The sequence below is a fragment of the Lupinus angustifolius genome, chromosome LG05 (assembly GCF_001865875.1).
Source record: "Lupinus angustifolius cultivar Tanjil chromosome LG05, LupAngTanjil_v1.0, whole genome shotgun sequence".
NCBI lineage: Eukaryota > Viridiplantae > Streptophyta > Magnoliopsida > Fabales > Fabaceae > Lupinus > Lupinus angustifolius.
Window position 1 is genome coordinate 18,285,279 of NC_032013.1, and position 15,693 is coordinate 18,300,971.

At 37.3% G+C, this 15,693-nt stretch overlaps 1 protein-coding gene across 1 annotated transcript; it reads right to left on the minus strand.

Annotated features, from left to right (window-relative positions):
- Window positions 4,369-15,562, minus strand: LOC109347954. Its single transcript, XM_019588093.1, has 2 exons — window positions 15,358-15,562; window positions 4,369-4,692 (listed from the first exon to the last, which is right to left on the minus strand). Exons 1-2 carry the CDS (start codon window positions 15,468-15,470, stop codon window positions 4,443-4,445), a joined length of 363 nt encoding a protein of 120 aa, XP_019443638.1. The 5' UTR covers window positions 15,471-15,562; the 3' UTR covers window positions 4,369-4,442.

Genomic DNA, 15,693 nt, shown 5'->3' on the forward strand with positions numbered 1-15,693 from the left:
CTGATTCTGTAACAGCATAGAGTTCTTGGACATATGCGGAGGCAGCTTGCATCCTGGTTGATAACTTCTTGCTAAAGAAAGCTATTAGGTGTCCATTGTATGACAATACTGCCCCAATTGCCAAGGCAGAAGCATCAGTCTCAACATCGAAAATAACATTAAAGTTTGGAAGCAATAACATTGGGGTTTTAGTCATTATCGCTTTCATTTGTGTAAAGGCTTCAAGTGCCATTGTTGACCATGTAAACTTTGTATGCTTTAATAAACCTGTGAGTGGAGCGGCGTGAGCAACGTAGTTTCTAATGAAACGACGATAAAATCCAGTCAGGCCCAAGAATCCACGTAACTGTGTCAAAGAACACGGAATTGGCCACTCAACTATGGCTTGGATTTTGTCGGGGTCAGGTTGAACCCCATTGGCTGACAAAACATGGCCCAAGTAAGCAATTGATTCAACACCAAAAATACACTTAGACATCTTAGCAAAAAATTGATGGTTAAACAGCAACTCTAAAACCAACTTAAGATGACTAACATGCTCTATTACTGTAGTGCTATAAACCAGAATATCATCAAAAAAGACCAGCACAAAATTGCGCGCAAATAGGGTCGGAGTAGGTCATTCATAGTTGATTGAAACGTTGATGGGGCATTGGTAAGCCCAAACGGCATCACCAAGAATTCATAATGCCCATCGAATGTCCGAAAACCAGTCTTGTGTGTATCTTCAGGTTTTACTCTAATCTAGTGGTACCCTGATCGCAAATCAATTTTTGAGAAAATTGAAGCGGTCCCTACTTCCTCCAATAGTTCATCAATAGTCGGAATCGGAAAACGATCCTTCACTATAATAGCATTGAGGCTACGGTAATCCACACAGAAACGCCAAGTCCCATCTTTTTTTCGCACCAACAAGACCGGCGATGAAAAAGGACTTGTGCTTGGGATCACAATCCCTTCTTTTAACATGTCAGCCAAGAGTTTGGTCATAGCATCTTTTTGGATATGTGGGTATCGGTAAGGTTTAACATTAACGGGTTGAGAGTTCGGAATTAGAGTGATACGGTGGTCATGTGGTCGGGATGGTGGCAGGCCTTTGGGTGGGTTAAAGATTTGGGAAAAATGTTTAGAAGGTTTTTTATTTCGGGCAAGGTGGGGCTGTTGGTTGTGGTGTTGTCAGGGTTGGGTTGAAACTTAGGTGTGGTTGGTTCTGGAAAAGAAATGCAAAACATTTCTGCAATAGAGTCTGTATGGGAAATACGACTTAATTGGTTGAGTGAGGCTAAGTTTGGTGAGTGTGTGTTTTGGCCGATGAGTGTTATAGGTTTGTTGTCATAGTGGAAGGTCGTGGATGGAATAGCAAAATCGGAGGTGATAGGTCCAAGTGTTTGTAGCCATTCGATACCCAAAACCAAACCTACCCCTTGAATTGGTAGCAAGTAGAAGGGCACTAGAAACTAGTGTTGTTGTAGCTGTAGTGGAGTATCCTTGCACACACCAGTGCAGTAAATATGATCACCATTTCCGACCATAACCGGAAAGTGAGGAGTAGGCAAAATCTCTAATCTTAGAAATTGTGCAACCCTCGGTTGCATGACATTATGGGAGATGCATGTGTCAATCTGCACATGAATTGGCTGACCATGAATGAGACCTTGGAATTTTAATGTCCGAGGTGAGGGGTTGCCTTGGAGGGTCTGGGCTGATAGTTGGAAATGGACGAACTCTTCCAAGTTCTCTAGTGGAGAACTTTCTTCATATTGTGGAAGGATAGTCTCCAAGGTAGGTTGTAGACTACACATCTCAGCCGGCTCATCATCCATTAAGAATAAGAAAAATTGTTTAGGTTGACATTTGTGGCCAAAAACATATTTCTCATCACAATTATAGCAAAGACCTTGGACTCTACGTTCCTACATTTGGGTTGCAGTTAAACGTTTAATGGGAAGTTTATTTTGTGGAGTGTGAGTAGGACCAGAGGAAAATGGAACATTAGTTTGTGTGGTGGGTCTTGTGAAACGGGCAAAAGGTTTTACATCATTTAATTTACTCTCAATCAATTTAGCTAGTCCCACAACATGGCTAACAGAGTGAGGTTGTAAAATAGCCAATTCCCTGCTAATTTCAAGCTTAAGACTAGATATAAAAATATTTAAAATCATTTCAGGAGATAAACCTACCACCTTGTTACAAAGCTTTTCAAAACGGCGTTGATAGTCTGTAACCGTTGTGAGCTGCTTAAGTTTGTACATCTCCGCTTTGTGGTTAGCATAGGCTGATGGGCCAAATCGTTGCTGTAAAATCTCTGTGGTAAAACGCCCCGCCAGTTGGGTGGCTGTAAAATGGGTCGGCAATGCCACAAAATGGCTGTACTTTGTCAATCTGTCCACAACGGCCCATATGACCGTATGCCCACAAGATGAGGGAAGGGAAGTGATAAAATCCATGGATATGTCTTCCCAAACTTGTTGAGGTAAGGGTAATTGCTGAAGCTTACCTTGTTGTTTAGATGGGATATATTTATTCTATTGACATATAAGACAATGTTTAATGAATTCTTTAGCTTCCTTATATTGTCCAAGTCAAACGAAAGAAGCAGCTAGCGTTGCCATGGTAGCTTCCTTATATTGGTTGGATTTGTGATTTCATATCTGAAATTACAGATTGAAGTTCTTCATGTTTGGATGTCATGGTCGGATGCAGCAATTCCTGTCTTGCAGCAAAATGGAGCTCCATGGAGGAGAGTTTCTCCAAAATGTTGCTCAAGGGATCTTTTGCAGGTTGAGATGTTTGCTTAGGAGGCATGAGGGAGATGATGAAAGCACCAAATTGGTAGGATGTTTCTACCAATGAGGATTAAAATTTGGATTAATGTAAAGAAAGCAAGATAAAATTGAGCAAGGCTCTAGATTTTTCATATATTTTCAGCTAGAAGCAATTGAAGCTTAAATACAATAAGCAAACCCTAATTATGATGTTAGCCATACACTTGGCATCATCTTGATTGATAGATATTTTTTAAGGGAAAAGAAATAAACTGCAAAATATACTTTAATTGACAATGTAATCTGCCATCCATTTAGGAGTAACAATTTGCCTTCTGGACTTAGGCCCATTCATTGTATTCATATCTTCAACTGGATCATTCAGCCTATCAAACTTTTAGGTCACAACTCAATCAACTTTACTGTTATGTTGAGGCTTCTCCGAAGCTATGGAGGTGAACTATTTCCACAAATTTGAAATTCATGAAAGCAGTCCACTACCTCTTACCGGTGAGTGGTGTTTTCCGACCTGCATAGATGGGGGAGGCAAGAGAAGGAGGGGAAGTGTTGACAGGAAAAGGATGAACAAGACTTGTTTAGTCACTTTGCATTTAGTGAGGTGAACAACTTTTCCCCTTAGTTTAATGGGGACAAAAAAATGGCTTTTGCCTTACCCCTCAGCTGAGTTTTTGTCCAATCCTTATGCAAGTCTAAAAATAAAACTAGGTACAAAAAAATTTATTTTGAGCTATTCTTCACTTTTTAGCAAATTATATGCACTGGAAGGGAAAAAAAGTGATTAATCAATCAGGTATAGATGTATACCTAATGAGAAGCGGGGTCATAAATTTGTAAGATAAACACAGACATCAAAAGCAAGATAAACAATGGAATGACATATTACCAGAATAAAGGAGCCATGGAGGGCAAGAATTAGTAGTGTCCTACTTCCACAATTTTCCTATGGCGTCTCTCAGTATTCCACCAATGTAGAACTCATTGTTTTTTCCACCCTTAATTAGCAAAAAGCTACACACATTCCATAAAATGATCAATAAAAACATTTTAGCAGCAGAAACAATCAATTGAAACAAGCTAGGATTAAGGAGGTCCACAACAATACCAGGGTATTATATATAAATGGTGTGGCATTGTTCTTTTGTAAATGCAAATACTTTCAATACCACAATCAACAAACTACATTATATCACATACAATTTGGTTGGGTTGGTGACTCTTCTATTAAGGGCTCAAGCCTAATCCAATTAACCAAAAGACTACAACATTCTACCATAATTTTAGACATGCATCTAACATTCTAAGATATTCCAATTTTACATTGAATAAATGATCCGTCCACACAAAAATCAAGTTATTGATTTTTTTCAAGTTATTTAAGGTATATTAGGAATTGGAAATTGTATTCTCCAACTGGTGCTAGACAACGCAGATGTGAGAATATTCAACCGAGTAAAGCCTTTGAGAAATATGCTGGGAACTTATATGGATGAGGCAATTAACCTTCCGAAATGTCTTCTCTTTATCCTGTTCTTGGTTCACTTTGGCACTGTTATGACTCAAATACCATTAAACAGAAATGCACAAAAGATAAACAATGAGAGAAAATTAAGAGGGTCACTGGCTTCAAGTATAAACACAACATTACAATAAGCAAATTTATTTTGGAATAGGTGCATTGACAATCAAACTTATCAGCCACATTATAATCGACCCAGTGGTCCAACAAACAAGGAAAAAGACAAACAATCCAGCCAAAATAGTAAGGAGAGGAGGTCCCTGCGCAGCATCGCGAGTTTCTTTAACATCTGATCCTTCGTTGAGTGGTTTCCCACCCGTAGAGTTGGGGTTTATTGCAGAAACAATCAATGGCCTATGATTTATTTGCAATCTTCCAGAGCTTTTGCACCTGCATACAATAGAATCTAGAAGATATAGTTTTATGTAGAATTACTACCAATAAGCTAAATAACCATTATTAGAAAAGAATGTAAGTATTATGTATGGTCACACACATTGCACTATCAACCAACCAGTTGCAGATAATGGATTTTCTATTTTGTTTAATGTTAAATTTAATATGTACTTATAAGCCTATTGTTTCTGCTACATATAGGTTGATGCAGAGGAAGTTGCAGCAGACCTTCAGTCCAAAACAATTGCACGAGGAGTCCAGCCTTAGGTACAAAAGTTTCAATCCCTTGGTCAGTCTCGTGCAGCATCAAAACTCTGAATCCTCAGTCAGATGTTTTGATCCTTCAGATATAACTGAGAACCTGATGTTGGGTCAAGCTAGGAACATTCCTTGGACTGTTGGAGCAGGACCTCTTAGTCAAGCCTATATCTCTTGGTCATCTATTTGCTTGAATCAAATCTTAGGCTATCACAATCATGGAGATCACATTGGAATTGTGCATCATCATTCCTATTCAAACAGAGTTGGACTACATTTATTATTCAAGTCTCACACCCGTAGAATTAGGCAACGGAAGAGGCATATCTATCATACTATGAGAATTTTCAGTATTTGTATATTGTTAGTTATAGTTGGTATTAGTTTCTATTCCGGGTAAGTTTGTTAGGATTAGTTAGTTTTTCGTTTTCCTCTTTTGTTATAAATAGTTGGTGCCTTCCTATTGTAAAAGGTAAGGAATGTAAAAGTAATTCATTCTAATTCTTACTTCAATAAAAGTAATAGAGGTATTTTTCATCTTCCTGTCTTGTATTCTCCTTCAAGGATTCAAGAAACTTTGGATAACCATCAATGGAATTAACATTTCTAAGATGGTATCAGAGCATCTTTTGATGCCCTGCTGCGCCTAATCTGGTTTTTTTTTCCTTCAAGTTCTGTTTTCTTTTTTTGCCATTCATCATCTTCCATCTTTCTCGCACCACGGCATCCAATATGAGCATTCTCAACCCCATCAATGATCCATCCAACCTCTACTACATGCACCCTAATGAAAATCCAGCATCTGTTCTGGTCACACCACCCCTATCGGGAACAAATTATCACTCTTGGTAAAGGGAAATGATGATGGCGATGAAGTACAAAGATAAACTTCAGTTTATAGACGGCACACTTCCAAAACCAAGCAAGGATGACCCATCTTTTGGATCTTGGGATAGATACAATACTCTTGTCCTCTCATGGATCAACCATTCAATAGAGAGATCAATTCTTCAGAGTGTTCTTTGGATGGATACGGCTTTTGAGGTATGGAAAGATTTGAAAGAAAGATATTATCAAGGGGATGTGTTAAGGATTTGTGAACTTCAAGAAGAGATACACAGTGCCAAGCAAGGAAACAGATGCATCAATGCTTATCACACCCATCTAAAAGGCTTGTGGCAAGAACTTGAAAATTTTAAACCTCTACCTTCATGTCTTTGCCCAACTAAGTGTGATTCTGCTCTTGCAAACTTGGTCAGAAATTATAGAGAAGATGATTATGTCATCAGATTCTTAAAAGGTCTTAATGAACAATATGTAGCAGTGAGATCCTAGATTATGTTAATGGATCCACTACCAACTCTAAACAAGGTCTTCTCTCTTTTGATTCAACAAGAAAGACAATTCGACCTACCTATGACAATAGAGGATCCTAAGATTTTGATTACTAATTCTGATGTAGCCTCTAATAAGGGAAGAATTAGAGAAAGGACATTTCCATCATCTGGAAATAATGGTATGGGAAGAGGCAATGGTGGTAGAGGAAGGGGATCTGGTTTCAAGCTTTGCTCCTTCTGCAACAAAAGTGCACATACAGTGGATTCTTGTTACAAGAAGCATGACTTCCCTCCTAACTACAAGAAAAACAGCAACATCAACTTCAGCAACAATGAAGATGATGATCAAAATAATCACTTACTAGTTTTCACAGCAGAACAACACAAAGCTATTTTGGCTCTTCTTCAACCTGCCAATTCTCAAGTGACCAACCAAATCACCAACACTGAAACATCAGATTCAGGTAATCCTATAACCCTTATTTGCCCTGCCAAACCAAAAGATTAGGTTCTTGATACAGAAGCAACTGGCCATGTTTGCTTCTCTTTATCAGAATTCCAATCTTTTAGAAAAATTGATCCTATACAAATTAGATTACCTAATGGCAGTAAAGTAATGAGTAGTATTGCTGGAACTATGATTTTTTTCAAGAGATCTATGTCTTAGTAATGTTTTGTACATCCCAAAGTTCAACTTTAATCTCATATCAATATCTAAACTAACCACTGCCTTAAACTGCAAGCTAACCTTCACCAACACCAAATGTGTGATGCAGGAGGAGTCCACATTAGGATGATTGGTGCAACTGAGGCTATAAGAGGACTTTACATAATTAGTTCTAAGAGTCTCAATTACCAACTCAAGAGTAGCATTAACAGTGTTATAACTAATAAGCAAAATAATGATAACCTTTGGCATATGAGAATGGGACACCCTTCAAATATGAAACTTGATATATTGAACAAAAGGTTTTCTTCCATTCAACCTAGAAATGCTTGTGAAATTTGTCACTATGCAAAACAGAAAAAGCTCCCTTTTCAAAACAGTGACACTGAGTCTGTCCAAAATTTTGATCTCATTCAAGTTGATATTTGGGGCCCTATATCCATTCCCTCAATTCTTGGTCATAAATATTTTCTCACTGTTATTGATGATAGATCAAGACACACATGGATATTTTTCATGAAAGCTAAATCTGAAACTTCTCATCTTGTAAATTTTTTCTTTAATATTGTAGAGACTCAATCCAGCTTGAAAATCAAGGCTATTAGGTCTAATAATGGACCTGAATTCAAGTTAATAGAATTCTATGTCTTAAAAGGAGTCATTCACCAAACTAGTTGTATTGAAACCTCTCAACAAAATGGAATTGTTGAGAGGAAACATCAACACATACTAGGAGTCACTAAGGCTATTATGTATCAATCCTCCTTACCTAAATGTTTTTGGAACTATGGAATAGCTCATGTTGTTTATTTGATTAATAGGCAGCTATCTAAGTATCTCAATGATCACTCCCCTTATAAGAAACTTTACAATCATGAATCTAACTTGGTCAATCTCAAAACTTTTGGATGTTTATGCTTTGTTTCTACTATCACAGAAAAAAGTTAGACCCTAGCGCTAGAAAGTGTCTTTCTAGGATTCAAAACTGGAACAAAAGGTTATATAATGTTTGATTGTGTGAATAGAGAAATATTCTTGTCTAGAAATGTTAGCTTTTATGAAAATATTTTTCCTGTTACCAATGAAAACATTACTACTGATAATGATGCTGATTTTTCCTCACCAACATCCTCCTTCAACACAAGTGACCATTATCTTGATCACAATTGTCCCAATTATGCTTGGATTGATCCTAATACTCAAAATGTTGACAGTAACACCAATACTGCAAGTCTTAATAATGACAACACTAGTCAACCTGCTGATAATAATCAATCTCCTGATGTAGGTACTAGAAGGTCTACTAGAGATAGAACCACTCCTAGTTATTTAAAGGATTATCATTGTTCCTTAGGAGCCTCTGCTCCCTATCCGGACAAACACAAAGTCAAGTATCTTTTATCTCAAGTTTTATCCTATGAGAGACTACCTGACCTACATAAAAGTTTCACTTTGGCCATCAGTTTTGTTTCAGAACCTGAATCATATGAAGAGGCCATCATGCATCAACATTGGACTGATGCCATCAATAATGAATTAGAAGCCCTTTAGAAGAACAAAACATGGGTATTAACTGATCTCTCTAGTGACAAAAAGGCTATAGGATGTAAGTAGATTTTTAAAATTAAACACCATGTTGATGGTAGCATAGAAAGATATAAGGCTAGGTTAGTGGCTAAGGGATACACTCAAACTGCAGGAATTGATTATCTTTATACCTTTAGTCCTGTAGTTAAATTCACTACCATTAGGATCATCTAGCTTTAGCTTCCATAAAGAATTGGCATTTGCATCAGCTAGATATCAATACTGCTTTTTTACATGGTAATCTAATTGAAAAGGTTTACATGAAACCACCTCCAGGCCTAGACATTCCTAATAAGGCCCTTGTTTGTAAAGTAGAGAAATCTCTCTATGGCTTAAAACAAGCTAGTAGGCAATGGAATGCTAAATTCACTACTGTTCTTGTTAAATCTGGATACACACAGTCCAGGGCTGATTATTCCATCTTTACTAAAATTACTACAAATAGCTATACTGTTATTCTTGTATATGTGGACGATCTCATTATTGCAGGTGATGATCTTATTGAAATCCAAGTTGTTAAAGACTTGCTGGACAGAAGGTTTAGTATTAAAAATCTTGGGATTCTTAAGTACTTCCTTGGTATGGAAGTGGCTAGAAACAAAAATGGCATTAGCCTATGCCAAAGAAAATATGTACTTGACTTGCTTCAAGACGCAGGGTTGTTGGCAGCAAAGCCTAATGCCAACCCTATGGACAGTAATGTCAAACTACATAGCACCTCTGGGCATTTATATCACGATATCACATCCTATAGAAGGATGATGGAAAAACTGGTCTATCTTACCCATACTAGACCAGATATCTCTTTTTCTATTGGACATCTTAGCCAATTCTTGGTTGCTCCAACAGTGGAGCATCACAAGGCATCCTTAAGAATACTGAGGTATCTAAAAGCAGCCCCTGGGAAAGGCCTCTACTTTCCCTCTGCAACCAGTATTTCATTAAAGGGATTCAGTGATTCTTACTGGGCTACATGTCTTGATACCACAAGGTCTATCACAGGTTTTTGTTTTTTCCTTAGAGACTCTTTAATCTCATGGAAAAGCAAGAGACAGAAAACTGTCTCAAAATCTTCTGCTGAAGCAGAATATAGAGCTTTGGCTCTTACTAGTTGTGAGGCTCAATGGCTCCTATACCTCCTTGATGACTTACAACTTAATCATAATGGACCTATTATCCTATATTGTGACAACCAATCATCTTTGCATTTGGCTGCTAATCCTGTCTTCCATGAGAAGACAAAATATATTGAAATGGATTGTCACACTTCATAAGGGAAAAAGTTATCAATGGAACTGTTCATCTTTTACCTATTACTAGCAGCATGCAAATTGCTGACATTTTTATCAAGACTCAACCCCCTGGAATTTTTTCTAACAATGTATCCAAGCTGGGATTATGTAACATACGTACTCCAGCTTGTGGGGATATGTTAAATTTAGTATGTACTTATAAGCCTATTGTTTCTGCTACATATAGGTTGATGCAGAGCAAGTTGCAGCAGACCTTCAGTCCAAAACAATTGCACCAGAAGTCCAGCCTTAGGTACAAAAGTTCCAGGAGTCAAGCTAGGAGCATTCCTTGGACTGTTGGAGCAGGACCTCTTAGTCAAGTCTATATGTCTTGGTCACTATTTGCTTGAATCAAATCTTAGGCTATCATAATCATGGAGATCACATTGGAATTGTGCATCATCATTCCTATTCAAACAGAGTTGGACTACATTTATTATTCAAGTCTCACACCCGTAGAATTAGGCAATGGAAGAGGCATATCTATCATACTGAGAATTTTCAGTATTTGTATATTGTTAGTTATAGTTGGTATTAGTTTCTATTTCGGGTAAGTTTGTTACGATTAGTTAGTTTTTCGTTTTCCTTTTTTGCTATAAATAGTTGGTGCCTTCTTATTGTAAAAGGCAAGGAAGGTAAAAGTAATTCATTCTAATTCTTACTTCAATAAAAGTAATAAAGGTATTTTTCATTTTCCTGTCTTGTATTCTCCTTCAAGGATTTAAGAAACTTTGGATAATCATCAATGGAATTAACATTTCTAAGATTTAACTAGAACAGTGAGGGCGTGAGGATCTTAGCACTACAATTTACCCTAACTACGCCCAATGTTGTTAAACTAACTAGGATCATGGTACTATTTTTACTGGAATTCTGAACCATGGCAAAAGTTGGTAACTATTGCAGACAAAGCCAGCAAACAACAAAGGGCAGCACACTAATATGAGCCAAAACAGATGGGCCATGACTAGGCCAACTATTCAGCAATTAACAGACCAAGCCAAGCAACCAGAAGACCAAGATAAACCCAAGGCAACTGATCACATAGTTCAACCAAAGCCAGACCAAACCAGTCCAAGATAGAAGCAGACCAAGACAGATGCATCAATCTGACTCACCATTCTGGCCAAAGATGCACATCTACTTCAGATCAGAATGACTCATTACTGCATAATCTAGGAGCTGCATAATCTGGAGCTACAAAACCTGACCACAACATAAACCAACTAAGTATCACCGCACGAAATACAGATCAGAATGACTCACCTACTAACAGGCAAGAAATCACAGGTAACATATCCACTTGGGTCCTTGACACTGGGGCTACTGACCATGTTAGCCCTGATCTAAAGAACTTCACTGCCTTTCATTCCATAAGGCCAATCACCATTAACTTGCCAAATGGAACAACCACTTTGGCAAAGTATTCAGGGACTCTGTTGTTTTCTCTAATCTTCTAGTTCTTCACAATGTCTTATATATACATGATTTCAATTTCTATTTGATTTCTGTTTTCAAACTAACAAGATCTTTGCATTGCAAGCTAATCTTTCATGGTTCAAAATACTCAATTCAGGATATGATTACCTCAAAGATGATTGGGCATGCTGAAGTAGAAAACAATCTCTATATACTTAGAAGAAAGCTTAAGAACAACATTAAGAATAGGCACAATGTGAACAGTGTTTCTATTTCTCCTTCATTTGATCTATGGCATTATAGACTAGGACATCCTTTTGCTGCAATACTAAACTCTATTTGCAATAAATATGCCTATGTAAATTTTGATTCTAAACTTGTTTGTGATCACTGTCACTTGGGAAAGCAGACTAAGATGCCTTTCCCAAATAGCATAAATAGAAGTTTGCACACCTTTGACTTAGTGCATATGGACATTTGGGGTCCACTTTCTTGTAACTCTATAAATGGACACAGCTTTTTTCTTACTGTTGTGGATGATCATTCTAGGCACACTTGGATTTTCCTTAAGAAAGCCAAGTCAGAGGCAAGAAGTTTAATGCAAGAATTTGTCAAAATGGGTCAGACACAATTTGACAAGATAGTTAGAGGTATAAGAACAGATAATGGGGTTGAGTTTAATGTACCAAAATTCTTTAGTGATAAGGGTATTACACACCAGACTTCTTGTGTAGAAACACCACAACAAAACTCCGTTGTGGAAAGGAAGCATAGACACCTACACAATACTACCAGGACCTATTGTTTCAGTCTAACCTACCAAATATATTTTGGTCTTACGCAGTTCAACAAGCAGCCTATCTTATAAATAGGCTGCCTAGCCCAACCCTTGGGCATAAAACCCCTTTTGAACGGTTAAATGGCAAACCTCCCAACCTTCTTGAAACAAAGGTTTTTGGCTGCTAGTGTTATGCCTCAACCTTGAGTCAATATAGAACCAAACTTGACCCTAGGGCCAGAAAATGTTTGTTTCTTGGCCACAAAACAGGAACAAAAGCTTTGTCTTGTTTGACCTGAAGATAAGGGAGATATTCCTATCAAGACATGTCAAATTTTATGAACATATCTTCCCATATGACTTAGAAAAACTCACCAATGAAGAGGAACACCACATAACCAACAACACTGACATTTACCCTTTTGAGACCCTTCTTCAACATATTAGCACACCTACTCAAGAGCCTGCAATCAACCCTGAGTCAGATCACCTACCTGAAAACATTAATGTGAGTACTGAGAATACCAGCCAATCCACTAGAAGATCTAATTGCATAAGACAACCACCAAGCTATTTGCAGGACTTCCATTGCAGCCTAGCCAATTCTCAGAACATCAAGAAAACTAGAGGAATCTACCATCCCTTATCCTATGTTCTATCCTAGAATTCCTCATCAACCAATCACTTTAACCATGCCATGGCCATAAGCACAAACAGTGAACCAAAAACCTTTAAGCAAGCCACTTTATCATGTCATTGGATCAAGGCAATGCAGGAAGAATTAAATGCCCTTGAAGCCAATAATACTTGGCAAGTTATGGACCTCCCCCCTACAAAGAAACCTATTGGGTGCAAATGGGTTTATAAGATCAAGTTTAAGTCAGATGGATCCATTGAGAAATACAAGACCAGATTAGTAGCCAAGGGATACACCCAAACAGAGGGCATTGACTACTTAGAAACCTTTGCACCAGTAGTGAAATTGACAATTGTTAGGCTCTTATTGGCAATTGCTTCCTCTAGGAATTGGATCATTCATCAACTAGATGTCAACAATGCCTTCCTAAATTGTGACTTAAAAGAAGATGTCTACATGACAATTCCTCAAGGCATCATATGCAAAGATCCAAACAAAGTTTACAAACTAAACAAATCTCTCTATGGTTTAAAACAAGCAGGGAGGCAGTGATTCTCCAAACTCTCAGATTTTCTCTTAACCTTAAGATACAACCAATCACACCATAATCACTCCCTCTTCACCAAATGTCATGAGTACAAATTTACAGCCTTATTAGTATATGTGGATGACCTCATACTAGCTGGAAATAACAAAGCAGAAATAGATAGTGTCAAAAAATTTCTGGACAACAAATTCAAAATCAAAGATTTAGGAGTTTTAAAGTATTTCTTGGGTTTAGAGGTTGCTAGAACTAAGGATGGAATCACCCTTTGTCAAAGAAAGTATGCTCTAGACATACTATCTAATACAAGCTACCTAGGCTCCAAACCTGCCCCAACACCCATAATCAAAACCACCAAGTTACACCTCAACGATGCAGTTTTATATGAGGATCCCCCTTCCCATAGAAGACTTGTAGGTAGACTGCTCTATTTCACCAACAATAGGCCCGATATAAGCTTTGTTGTCCAACAGCTCAGCCAATTCATGGCCCAACCTACCACCTTACACCACAAAGCATTAAAGTAGGGTCTTTAGATACATTAAGAGTAGTCCTGCCCAAGGACTATTCTATCCTACCAATTCAACAATCCAACTTAAAGCCTTTAGTGATTCAGATTGGGCTGCTTGTTTAGATTCTAGGAAATCTATAATTGGTTATTGTATTTTTCTTGGTAACTCTCTTGTTTCTTGGAAATCAAAGAAGCAGAACACAGTCTCAAGATCATCCTCAGAAGTTGAATATCGTTTTGCCTTAACATCTTGTGAAATTCAATGGCTGACCTACTTGCTCAACAACTTTCAAGTTCCTTTCATTCAGCCAGCTCTATTGTACTGTGCCAACAACTCAGCAAGGCATATAGCAGCAAAATCAGTCTTCCATGAGAGAACAAAGCACATAGATATTGACTGCCATGTTATTCGGGAAAGAATTCAATCACAACTCTTGCATCTTCTACCAATCTCAACCACACAACAGCTAGCTGACATTCTCACTAAGGCCCTTGATCCATCTCCTTACAGATGGGCCATGACTAGGCCAACTATTCAGCAATTAACAAACCAAGCCAAGCAACCAAAAGACCAAGATAAACCCAAGGCAACTGATCACATAGTTCAACCAAAGCCAGACCAAAACAGTCCAAGATAGAAGCAGACCAAGACAGATGCATCAATCTGACTCACCATTCTGGCCAAAGATGCACATCTACTTCAATTATTTCTGTTTAGCCTTTTTGCACGTGCTAAATGTGTTAATTGTGTTTTCTCCCTTTTCTTAGAATCTTTTAGTCTGTTAAGTTAGTTAGAAAAGCCTTATGCCTTCTTTTGGTTCTTTGAGGTGATTCTTGTGTGCTTTCTTGTAACACAAGTATTACGCTTGCTTTGTATAAATATCCCTGTTGGGATCCATCATTCAATAATAAAAATCTATGAGGTATTTTCGGTAATAGTAACCTCAATTGTGATGGTGATACAATTGTGAACACTAACGAAACCACAATATTGTGACTACCATTGCAATTTAAACTGCTGACTAGGATAATAAGCCATATAGGATCATAGATTTTAACAACAGTGTTACCAAAATAAATTACTTTTTTAAAAAAAACTTTTAAGAGTGAATCCATGACGAGAAATAAGAATAAAACCAAATTACTCTTGTCACCTATTTGCAAATTTTTTTTTAGAGGAAAGGAAGAAAAAACTTTATAGTCATCTCACAATTGTATTTTATGACTTGGAAGCTCATGACATGTGATCACATGGGTTGAAACCCAGGCAACTGCACAATTTTCCCTTCCTCATCAAAAACTTCGCCTATTAAAAAAGACAAAAAAAACAAATTCCTCAATTTGGATGTATATAGGTCTAGAAAATTCAAGGCTTACTCAAAGTTCCCCAAAATATTTTAGGATAGAAGATCAAAAAGTTGAAACAAAAGTAAAATCATGTTTATAAGCACCATTTAATATAATAAAAAATTGAAAGTTATATAAAGTTCAGCACACTATAACAATGCCTACTTTAGTGATTCCGTTGCTGGAACAAAATCTGGAATCGGGGAAAAACAAAAACAAACAGTGCTATCTAAACTGTGATATAAAAATTGATTTAGAAAAGAAAAGAAGAAAAGTGTGAACCTGAAGGGAGAAAATAATTTGAGAGAGGGAATGGAAGAGATTTGAGGTGTTGAAGGAAACCATACTGAGAGCTTTGGTTGTCCTATGGCAGCTGAGACAGTGAAAGAGGCCATTCTTATCACTCTCACTCTCTTTCTCAACCACAAATGTACCTTCTTCTTTTTTTGTTTTAAACAAATGGGTCATAAATAATAGTCATTTTTTTACGAGAAAGAGAGAACATAAAAAATACATTTTTTATTTACCAACAAGTCAACAATCCAAAAAGTTAATCGAATCGTTTTTTTAAATCTCAAATAGACCAATACCTTCATTTTTTTTATTGAATTTTTTTTG